This window comes from Biomphalaria glabrata, chromosome 4 (assembly GCF_947242115.1).
Source record: "Biomphalaria glabrata chromosome 4, xgBioGlab47.1, whole genome shotgun sequence".
NCBI lineage: Eukaryota > Metazoa > Mollusca > Gastropoda > Planorbidae > Biomphalaria > Biomphalaria glabrata.
Genome location: NC_074714.1, coordinates 10,496,447 through 10,508,888, shown reverse-complemented (window position 1 = coordinate 10,508,888; position 12,442 = coordinate 10,496,447). Strand labels below are relative to the sequence as shown.

At 31.8% G+C, this 12,442-nt stretch overlaps 1 protein-coding gene across 3 annotated transcripts in view; it reads left to right on the top strand.

Annotated features, from left to right (window-relative positions):
• Window positions 1-12,194, top strand: part of LOC106056532 (dynein axonemal heavy chain 3-like) — an 88,700-nt gene extending 76,506 nt beyond the window's left edge. For all 3 annotated transcript variants that reach the window (XM_056026527.1, XM_056026526.1, XM_056026528.1), the window contains 12 exons: window positions 99-185; window positions 345-551; window positions 1,313-1,450; window positions 1,982-2,242; window positions 2,638-2,730; window positions 3,691-3,789; window positions 5,126-5,308; window positions 5,883-5,975; window positions 6,242-6,415; window positions 6,829-6,939; window positions 7,231-7,291; window positions 11,651-12,194. In XM_056026527.1, the coding sequence (XP_055882502.1) occupies window positions 99-185; window positions 345-551; window positions 1,313-1,450; window positions 1,982-2,242; window positions 2,638-2,730; window positions 3,691-3,789; window positions 5,126-5,308; window positions 5,883-5,975; window positions 6,242-6,415; window positions 6,829-6,939; window positions 7,231-7,291; window positions 11,651-11,796 (1,653 nt within the window). In that variant the 3' untranslated portion in view covers window positions 11,797-12,194. The remainder of the gene's footprint in view (window positions 1-98; window positions 186-344; window positions 552-1,312; window positions 1,451-1,981; window positions 2,243-2,637; window positions 2,731-3,690; window positions 3,790-5,125; window positions 5,309-5,882; window positions 5,976-6,241; window positions 6,416-6,828; window positions 6,940-7,230; window positions 7,292-11,650) is intronic.
• Window positions 12,195-12,442: the final 248 nt, after the last annotated feature.

The following is a 12,442-nucleotide window of genomic DNA, read 5'->3' as shown; positions in this document are numbered from 1 at the left end:
AGTGTAGTCATGTTTCTTTGTTAAATGCATTCACTGTTATATCATGGAAATGTATAAACTCCATTTTCTTTTGTTCCTTTTTTTTTTGTTGTATTCAGGCTGCAGAGTCTGGCACCTGGGTTGTTCTTCAGAATTGTCATTTGGCAGCATCATGGCTTCCAGAACTTGAGCGTATATGTGAAACTGTAAGTCTCTTTTACCACCTGAGAGTTAACTGAATAACAGCTTACTAGTCTTGACTGCCAAGTCACACAAACAAAAGCTTGAAAAAAATTGTTGTTAATCTTTTCTGATATAATCCTTTTTTTTACATTCATTTTTTATCCCACTTTGTGTTGGTCCAGATACTAACTGATGCTGATGTTACAAGAGATACATTCCGACTGTGGCTGACTAGTTATCCATCATCAATATTCCCTGTTTCAGTTCTACAGAATGGTGTTAAAATGACCAATGAACCACCAAAAGGACTGAGGGCCAATTTGCTGAGGTCATATCTGAATGATCCCATCTCAAACACAGAGTTCTTTAATAGTTCAAATAAACCACAGGTAGGACATGTTAAGGCGGCTGAGCGGTAAAGTGCTTGGCTTCCGAACCAGGGACCGGGGTTCGAATCCTGGTGAAGACTGGGATTTTTAATTTCGGGATCTTCGGGCACCTCTGAGTCTACCCAGCTCTAATGGGTACCTGACATTAGTTAAGGAAAAGTAAAGCCGGTTGGTCGTTGTGATGGCCACATGACACCCTTGTTAACAGTGGGTTACAGAAACAGATGACCTTTACATCATCTGCCCTATAGACCACAAGGTCTGAAAGGGGAACTTTTTTTACTTTAGGACATGTTAAGACACATTCTAATAGAAATGTTTTATTTATGTGTTGCAGATATTTTAAAGTATAACTTATGCTGAGTCCTTTTAATTAAGCTATAATAAAAACGTATGGCTGTAAGTGGCTGTCTCATCATGTGGTATGCACTCTGATCTGTTGCCTCCATGGTCCCTGATTTGAAACCTTCCGCTGCTATCCCCCACTGTCCTGAGGGAGGTTTAGTTTAGTATATAATAAGCTTCAATTCTGAAGGAGAATTCAAAACACATAAAACAAAGTTATGTCATGGAAAATTAATTAGTTATATTAATATATCTGGTACTTGTATACACTCTTATGGAGCTGGGGGAGAAAACACAAAGTGGCAGAATATGTAATGGGATTTTACTAAACACTGCAGATCAGGCCTTATCCCACATGTCCAATAATTAATAAATAAATAAAATGTCTGTATTAATTGGTGCCTATTTCTTTCTAGGTGTTTCGGAAACTACTATTTGGGCTTTGTTTTTTCCATGCACTGGTTCAAGAAAGACGAAAATTTGGACCACTGGGCTGGAATATTCCTTATGAGTTTAATGAATCTGACCTACGAGTTTCAGTGCAGCAGTTACAGGTAGACTTCAAATATATTTTACCAATTTATTTATCTAAATATCTTTGTTATTACATATCAAGGTGTTTGTTTAAATAGCTAGTAACTTGACAGTAAGCGGCTTTATAAATTAAGACTTCTGAAAAGTAAGATTGAAATTCTAAATAGAACCTTTGTAAAAATTTGGTATTAGGAAAATAAATTTGAAAGAGAATGTATATGTTACAAAAGCAATATCCTGGGCCTTTTTAAGTAGTAAGTTCAGATGTTTCCTAGTTTAATTCTTTGAGCTATTTATATTTTTTTTAAAGTAGATAATTCAAATGTTTCCTAGTTTAAATCTTCATTTTCTTGGCTTGCTGACTAAATCATAAACCAAGTAGATTTTATTGCTTAAAGCAATATTAATGTACTAGCAAATCAGATTTTTCTCAAACACAGAATATATTGAAATGTTACACAAGTTTTGAATCCAATAGAAAAAATCATTTCTGTGCTGTTTCTTAAATTAAATCAAATTTTATATTTTTTTGCTTTGTTTGTTGTTCACAGATGTTTATCAACAAGTATGAGAAAACTCCACTGGAAGCTTTGATCTATTTGACTGGAGAGTGTAACTATGGTGGTCGAGTGACAGATGACCTAGATAGGAGGTTACTTCTGTCACTACTCAAAATTTTCTACTGTAGGAACACTATTGAAGATGAACAGTATAGATTTTCAGATAGTGGACTTTATTATGTAACAGTTGAAGGAACGTATGAACATTCCCTGGAATACATTAGAAGTCTTCCTCTAGTTCCACATCCAGAGGTTTGTCCCTGTTCATTCATAATCACATATTCTATTGGAGTTCAAAGACTGAATATCCCACAAATGTTTATTACACTGCTAAATTTTATCAAAGCTCAAGTGAATACTTTAAATAGATATAATAAGATTCTTTTAAAGCCAATTTCTCAGGGCTGGAATAAGTAAAAATGCTTGTAAAACTGCTGGCTTTATAGCCACCCCTTTTTATCTTTCACTTTCATGGTTTGTACACTAATCTTGCATATAGAAGTAAAAAAAAAATCAAAACAGAACTTTCCTTTCTGTTTAGAATGCATAGTTTTAAAGATGCATTGCACAATGTTTTGCATATTATTTAAAATAATCAAAGATTCAACTAACTTTTCAGATTTTGTTTTTCTTTTTGATAAACCTAGGTCTTTGGTCTTCATGAAAATGCAGACATCTCTAAAGATCAACAAGAAACTCAGCTACTGTTTGAAAGCATTGTTTTAACCTTACCTCGACAGGTTTGTAAATAGAATCCTTTTAGATTTCACATAAACAATTTCAGGCAAATCTGATGCATTGCATGATGATTCTAATGAACTTTTGACAGCTTAGTTTAAGCTTCAACCTGCAACAGCATTGTAGTTGAAATGGCTATAAGCCCAAGAAACTTTTTTTTTATGTGATGGCCTATTACATATTGGCAACTAGTTGAGGATAAATTCTATTTCGCATACCTTTATGTTTCAAAATTGATTTTTTTTTTCCATTCCTACTTTTAACTTACACTCTCTTCATGGGTTAAACAAGTTGGGAAATTGAAGGAAAACTTGCATGGTTGAATGACTGGCAATTTCTGAAACTGTCAGGGACGTTTAGAGAGTTTCACTCTAATCAATTATTTTTTTCACTGGTGGTCCAATCTAATCTGATTGAATCGGATCTAATCTGATTCAGATCAGATCTATTTAATTTGGATCTGATCAGATAGGCCTACAATTTAATCCGATCCTATAAGATCCAACCTGAAGTGATCTGATCAGATTTAAGTTGAGTTTTGAGTTTTTTGGCACATCGGCACAATTTAGGTCATGTCGTGCCCGTAATCCTTCTAGGATGAATCCTTTCACATCCAATCTGATCAGATTTGATCCAATCTTTGGCTATCTGATCTTATCAGATCCAATTCAGTTCTATTAAAATATATAGTATGGATTAACTTTCATTTTTTTTTCATCTTATATTATTTATTTTGGTATTTAGTTCATTAACATAAGTTTCAGAGCATTAAAGAAATGAATTGTGTTAGAAAACATAGAAACATTTGAACGTAAATATTATTGACATTGATTTTAACTTATCATTCAATGCCTGCCAAAAGAGTTTGTACATTGGTTTCTTCTTTACTTTTTAATAAACATTTGATTTACATATTAAGTATTTGAATTTAAATTAACTGCTATTCTTTTATATATATATAGACATCAGGAGGAGGTAAATCTTCTCAAGAAATGATTAAAGAGCTTGCACAAGATATTTTACAAAAAATACCTCAAAAATTTAACCTGGAAGAAATTCAGGTATTCTTTGTTATTTATATTTTATTTAAATTATATTTTAAATTATTAACTGTTATTATGTGGAATTGTTTTGTCATTTTAAATTTACTTTAATATTTATATTTAAATCTAAAATGTTCTAAATAAGATACTCTTTATAAAGTAAGCATATGAACCTAGTATAAATTTTTATTTTGAAATTGAGATCTTATCTTATCTAATATAATACAGACGTTACTTCAAAAAAGAAGATGATTACGTCCTTCTCGTCATGCATCTAGTCATGATCTAGTCGTGCATGTTAACCAATTACTTAAATTTTGCCAAGTCACTGGTTTTCCTGACTAGCTTAGTCAACCCATTCCATGCTCTAATAGCACTAGGGAAGAAGGAGTATTTGCACAAATTTGTCCTAGCATATGGGATGAGGAATGTGTCTTTATCTTTGTGTCTTTCTGAGTATTTTATTAAATTTTGTTTTTGTATTTGAAGATTATGGTTTAGTGTTTTTTGTATAATTGCTGCTTTACTTTTGCGTCTTCTGTCCTGAAGGCTAAATTTAGTGATTTAACTAAAGGTGTTACTCTAGTCAAATGTGAATATTCGTTTGTTATGAATCTCAATGCTCTATTTTGTGTCTGTTCCAGTTTCTTAATGTTTTCTTGAGTTAATGTATTGTTATTATTTTATGTTTTGAGTTTTTTATGTTTTGAGTAAAATCTTATTCATTTTTGTTATTTCAAGTTCATTAAATCATAGATTCTATAAATAATTTTTTTTAAGCATAATGCTTTGATCAACAAATTGTAAAACAAAGTTAGACTCAAAACTTCATGTGGTTCATATTCCAGCTGCAAAGTATATTCGCTATCATTGTCAAAAAAAAAAAGTTTTTCAGCACTACTTTATGAACTTATAAATATTGATACTAAACACTTTGAAAAATGACTTCATGTCAAACTATACTCTCCAATCTAACCTTTCTAGAAGAAGAAAGAATTTTCTAGACAAATAAAGTTTAAAGTTATGTTTATGCTCATGTTACAAACATCTTAAAGGACACAAAGTAGTTTTATTGAAGTGAAAGTAAAAATGAAATCTGGGAAAATAAGTTCCAGAATAATGAAAAGATTTATGCACTTAGTAGCAAAGTAATTGAGGGTTAGGAAAAGCAGAAAAATTTACAGAAAGACATTTGTTTCATTTCTGTAATAAGTTTTAGCTATAGGGTGTTGGTTTATAATTGTTTTCATTGGTCTTTCGTGTTTTTTGTTTTTTTCTAAATAAAGTAACACATTTGCATTTCTCATGACTTATTTTGTGAAATTGTATTTTAGTTGATGTCCATTTTTTGTAGGTAAAATATAAAGTCAATTACATGGAGTCAATGAATACTGTGTTAATTCAAGAACTGATTCGATTCAACAATCTGATACATGTTATTCGAAACAGTCTTCAGGACATCTGTAAAGCAATCAAAGGACTTGTGGTGATGTCAAATGAGTTGGAAGATGTGTTTGATAGTATGATGGTTGGAAAGGTGAGTTAGAGAGTTTTGTGTAAACAAACCTGTGTGCCTACTGTACAGTACTAATAATGCTCTAAGCTTTAAGATCTGTGTCTAGGTTAGAAGAGAAAGCAAGATGGCATTCATTCTTTTTGACTTACATATTTCCCAAGTATTTTATAATGTTTGTAAATGTTTTGCATGTTTCGGATGTTCCTTCTGATTTGAAGATAATTTCCTCCTAGCCCAAACCTCCTCAGGACAACGAGGGATAGTAGTGAGCATGGTATAAACATGAGACAATCTAGACCATCTGAACAACAGTCCAATGGGCATACCACACAACCAGGCAGCCATACTCATAGTTAATAATTACATAGGCTACAAGTGAAAGTAAGATAGCATAAATTTTTGTTTACTTGCATATTTCCAAAGCTTTTTATAATTCTTTTGCAATGATTATGAATGAAGCATACCCTTTTTTCATTTTTATAAGATCTTTTTTATTGTCATTTTAATGAATTATATGATTATGTATATTATGCTAAGGCATTTACTCTAAATATTGTTAGCTGAACTATTTTTGCCAACAAATCTATTCCTGAAGGTTCCATCAATGTGGCTTGCAAAGTCTTATCCATCCTTAAAACCCCTGGGTAGTTATGTAACAGATTTAATCTCTCGGCTAGCTTTTTTCAAGGTAAATTCTATTGAGACATTTGAGTACTTTATATTATGATGCATTATGTATTGATTTATATTCAAAATTTGCTAATATAATTTATTGTATTCGTTAATACAAATGCAAACCTGTATTTTGTTGTAAAGGTTTTGTAACTTTCTATTTATGTGTTTCTAATTGGAATATGACCTGAATTTTGTGTGTTTTAGCTTTGATATTTTTAATCATATAATATTCCCAATAAAAATGACATTTTTTTTTTATTTGTATACAATATTTTAAAGGAATGGATCAATGGCGGGACACCAACAATATTTTGGATTTCTGGGTTTTATTTCACTCAGTCATTTTTAACTGGAGTTTTACAAAACTATGCCAGAAGATTTAAAATACCCATTGACCATCTGAACTTTGAGTTTGAAGTCACTAAGTATGAAACAAGTGTGCCACAAAAACCTGTGAGTAGTAAATTAACTTACCATTCCCCTATGGTGTCACATCAGCTAAACTACATGGTTTTAATTTTTTTTTTAGAAAACCTACCTTTTGACAAACTTCCAGTTATCAACCAAGTTCCTGTTACCTGTGTCATTTATTGCAAATAGTGTGTATGTAAGCATTGTGATTAATGAAAAAAAAATGAGGGACAGTAGATTTTAAGATAAGGATTTTAGGACTCATCCCCCCTCCCTGCTTACCCATTTTCATTCAAAGCCTTACTTTTTAAAGACAGTCATTCCTGAGATTAGCGACAGAAAAAGTTGAATGTTACATTTAAAAACATGCTATCCTAGTTTGATAAACAAAGGGGCATATACTGTGTTTGTGATTACTTTGTTATAATTTAGCTTTATTGTACTATTTGTTCAAGGCTAATGGAGCATACATCCGAGGGCTTTTTATGGAAGGTGCTAGATGGAGTCGACAAGATCATGTCATTGCTGAAAGCTTACCCAAAATTCTCTATGATCAAGTGCCTATAGTATCCTTTTTTTATATTAAAATATCAATAATTCTTTTTTAGGGAGCAGTTTCTTAAAAACTAATATCTTTTTTAACTTATAAATAACATAGTATTTTTCATTCTCAAAACTTACACTTTGACTACCTGGTATTTGTAAATAATAACTAGTACCACACAATTTATGCCTTAGCATAATTTTTTTTTCTTTGTTCTCATTCAGATTCTATTCCACAGGATTTAGTAGTACATATTTCTAATTGTTTCTTTACATTTCCATTTTGTACCAGTATTGTTCTTTAACAATTTAAGATTTGGTTGAAGCCATGTGAGCGAAGCAAGCTAGTAGAGAAAAGCTATTACAGTTGCCCAGGTATATTTATAGAAATGTTTTTTCTTTATGGTTCATAGAGATGTATCTTTTTTTTTCAAATCCTTTCTAGACATTATAATACTGTAATGATTCATTAATTTCTTGCTTAAATCAAACTGAGTAAATTCAAATATTTCCTTATTTTTATATTGAACTTGTTACGTAGGCATGACAAGAATAACTCTACTGTAGGATTTTTTTTTAAACAGAGGTCTGTATTACATATTAAGACAGGATAAAATTATGCCATAAAATTGCATATGAAAATATAGGTATGGGTGATTGGGCTATCATGTATCAAGTACAAACAAGTATTCTGTAGTTGTACTAGTTCAAACATTAGTCACTGTCAAACTTGTGTTTATGCTCATCATTATTCAACATCAGTAACAGCTCATTATAAAAGGCATACATCATTATATTGTAACGAATCTCCCTATCCAGGCTCTGTGCAAACTGCACCACACGACACCACCAACTTAAAAAACTTGACAACTCAGGGCTTCAAATATAACATAACAGTTTAATGTCCAAAAATGACAGCCAATACTGTACAATAGGCAGCACATATGACACACTGTACAAATATTTCTTCGTGAACAACCGTATCGACGTATCAACTCTTGCTCTGGCCTCTCCGTCTTGTTCCGGGCTTGCACTGGGTTCAATAGTTCAGGCTGACTTCACACACTGGGCTCATTGTGTTGGACTCTATCGCAGACCAAGATCAAGACGTCATTTTCATCTTGACTGTACTCTGCACTTAACCATCGTAATGTGCAGTACAGAACCACACCACTGAACCACACTGAACTGTGCTGTTATCGACCAGACTGTATTGAACCAGGCTGTAGTGAACCGTCTTGACTTTGACACCTCCGCTCCTTATATAGGGTCCCTGGTGGCCTTCTAGAGCTGAACGTAACATCGCTCAACCATTCTAGTTTATCATATGACCACATTCTTCATGATGCTCCTGAGCTCTACTCACAACGCAGATCCTTCCTGAACTGTCTTGGCTGACCATCGTAGCTTGTCACAGTTGACCGCTTGTCTAGCCCTGGCCTGGGTCGATTTGCGTCAGCTGTCTACACACACCACTACCCCCACATGTGTCACCACAAGGCTTATAACAATATTAAATTGCATTGAAAATTAATATTAGCTTGGTTTCTTACAATCAGTTTAATAATATGATCTTATATGAAATGAAATACTAATACTTTCATAGAGTTGGGCAATTTCTTTTTTTGAGGGTCTTTAGTTTGTTTTAGGGCTACTATACATAAGTCACGGTTACAGTTAGTACCCAAGGAACATTTATGCCAAGTTTTATCAAGATTTATGAAACGATTTTGATTTCTATGCTGGACATACACCCATACATATGCCTTATTTTCTGCTTTATAGTATATATTTTATATCTAATATTCTAATGCTTTTAGATCTCTCTATATATAACTGTACCATAGCTCTGGACTAGGCCGTCACTAATTATAAGCCTAACAGCTACTGACTGTAAGAATGAAGCTATATGATGTAGTAGTTTCCCTTTCAGCATTGTTGAGGGAAGTGACGTTTGACTGAGCTAAAAACAAAATCTCAAAGAACCCCTTTTTTTTTTGAGATGTCAAGAATTTATGGACTAATTTATTAAATATAAATGTTTCTAAGCATTTAAATAAAAATGTAAATACTATTACAACTTTTTACGCAGAATTTAAATATGTCAATAACTCTAATTTGAAAAACCATCAGAGTTTCCCTTTAACGATTAGTGCATCACAAAATATCTTTTTTTCTTTAAATTATTATTTATAATAATGGCTTTCAATAAATTATAATAGGGCACACTTTACTGTAAGTGACAAAACTGCATGACCACTTAACTTTTATAACCTCTTTCTGAAAAGAGTATGATCAATGCATTAGAAGACCATGCTGAATCAGTCAGAGAAAAGAAAAGACTATATAGTAGAGTCACTATTGCAGAACAGTTTGCTGCTACTTTTAGTTTTGAATTTTTTACTCCATAATGGTTTGAACTTTGGAAACATTAAAAGTACCTGGGCATTGCCCATCCATTTTCCGATAAAAATGGACACATTGTTTAGTTTTGCAACACATATTTAAATTTTAAAATTCAACTCAACTGAGATATGGTCAGTCACAATTACTGAACAGGATTTTTTAAGAAGTCACAATTGCGGAACACGGTAAAAATGTCGGAACAAAGCCTATATAAAGTCTTATATTATACTTGAACTCCTTAGTCTTTACATTTTAAAAAATCACATTAGATCTAAGACTTGTATTTTAGATTCTTTACCTCTTCTTTAATTGTAATTGACGTCACACTACTCTGATTTTCCTTACAAGGTTTTATTTTCCATATTCTTAAATTCTTCTTTGTTATATTAATATTATATAGGTCTATAATATTTGATATTATGATTTGTCTACTTTTTTTCTGGACGTCTGGTAATCATAAATTCTATATTATATCTAATATTATTCACTAAATGTTTTTAAATGTATGTATACTAATGCAAACTCATATTTAAATTCCGATCTTATCTTATCTTATATAATTCAGACTTTACTTCAAAAAAGAAGATGATTACGTCCTACGTGTCATGCATTTAGTCATGCATATTAACCAATGACTTAAATTCTGCCAAGTCACTGGTTTTCCTTGCTAGCTCAGGCAACCCTCCATGCTCTAATAGCACTAGGGAAGAAGGAGTATTTGTACAAATTTGTCCTAGCATATGGGACGAGGAATGTGCCTTTATCTTTGTGTCTTTCAGAGTATTTTATTAAATTTTGTTTTTGTATTTGAAGATTATGGTTCAGTGTTTTATGTATGATTGCTACTTTACTTTTGAGCCTTCTGTCCTGAAGGCTTTCTAAATTTAGTGGTTTTACTAAAGGTGTTACTCTAGTCAAATGTGAATATTCGTTTGTTATGAATCTCACTGCTCTATTTTGTGTCTGTTCCAGTTTCTTAATGTTTTCTTGAGTTGAGGGGTCCCAAACGGAGGATGCATATTCTATTATTAGCCAAACCAAGGTTAAATAACATTTTAGTTTTGTTCTTATTTGATTTATAGAAATTTCTTTTAATAAATCCTAATGATTTGTTTGATTTTTTTGTAGTTTCATCAATATGTGGATTCCATGACAGTTTTTCATTTATTATAACACCTAGGTATTTTGCGTTTTTAGTCTGTGTTACTGGTTTGCCATGAATAAGATAAGTGGAATTAATTTGTTTTAGTTTTTTTGTTACTCTTAACAACTGACATTTTTCTGGGTGGAAAGACATGCTCCAATTTGATTCCCATTTTTGTAATTCATCTAATTCTCTTTGTAAAATATCTGTTTCTTGTGTTATTTTTATTGTTCTATATATTATGCAATCGTCTGCAAATAATCTGACTTTTTGTTCCGATATTCCAAATCACTATGTAAATATTAAGCTAAATGCGCAGGTCAAATGAATAACATCTATAGTGTTCCACAATTGTGACTATCTTTAAAAAGGTAAAACCTGGGTAAACACCTCCCAATTTTTTTAAAATTGAATTTCAGGAATCTAGCTTTGAAATTACGTTTTTTCACATCCATTTATAAACTGAAAATTAGGTGTATCATGCAGGTGATGGGTCATTATCATTTTTAAAAAGCCTTAAGCCTTGACCTATGCGGTTCTCCTGGTACGTGAAAAATAATGGACGATTCCACACCTGTCAACTTTAACCTGGAGTCAAAATTAATTTTCTGCTGTGAAAGGAAAACATGTATATTGAAAATGTAGAGAAATGGACCATGTGCAGTACCGTTAGAATAGTTTAGCAGAAAATTTCAAAATAAAGTAGATTTTAACTAATTTCGACGAGCTGTTCCGCAAACATGCCTGTTCCGCAACAGTGACTCTACTCTATATGCGAAATCAGAAAAAATCTACATTTTAAAAACATTATGAATAACCCAGCAAGAAAAAACAATTTTTAAACAATAGTGAACTGTAAGGGTGATTCTTGCTAATGTTTAGTCAATATCCAAAAAACAAACAATTAAAGACTGGTCCTTACAGAAATATGTTTCCATAAACTTCTCATCATTATATATACACACTGAGATAAAACAAGTGCTACAAATATAATCAGTTTTGTTGAATTGCTCAGCGTTGCCAAAGCCCAAAAGTTATATCTACATTACGAAATCACACATTTCAAACTTTATAGGTTAAAAGATGAAAAAAGTGGCAGTGTTTTATTAGTTTTAAACCTCCCTGTGCTGCTAGTTGTATGTGATGTTTTTCATCAATACTTAAACAATTGTATTTTCTTGTAGTGTATAAAACAAGTGCAAGGCGTGGAGTCCTGTCCACTACAGGCCATTCTACCAATTATGTGCTGACCATGACTTTACCCAGTGATAAACCAGAGAGTCATTGGATAAACAGAGGTGTAGCTTTACTGTGTCAGCTGGATGATTAATTGACTCAAATGATATTAGGTTTTGTTTATTAGTAGGATTTATGAATGAATGAATCCTTCAATGCTATGTATATTAAGAAATTTTTTTCAATGTGTATATATAAAAGACTGTGATAACTTTTTCTTGTGCATATGTTTTTGCATAGTTAATGCTCATTTTAAAAATGTAGTAATATATTTCAAGCAGTAATTTAAACATGTTTATGTTATTGTATATTGAAAACACACAAGCAACTGTACTTAGTATATCTGTAAAGTCCTTCTTTTCTCATTACTTTTCACCATGTGCCAAAAAGTTTAATACAGCATATAAACTAGAGCTAGGACAAAATCTAGATATTACTTCAATACAAAATGCAATGCTTTTTTTTTCATGTTTAATTGCAGTTATTGTTGATCTTATTTGGGGGGGGGGGGGGGGGGAGGGGGTCAAATCTAATTTTATTTATCTACTTTCTTTTTTTTAATTGGGTCATGTTTTTTCCCACAGTAAAACTTTGTTTAAAAATCATGTTTTATGTAAACAAGATGTTTATATTAATCATTGAATTCCACATTCCTTATGTTTATAAAAAAAAAATGATGTACTTATTGGACAGTTTATGCACACAATTTAGAACAGTATTTCCTTTTATTTTCTTTCTTT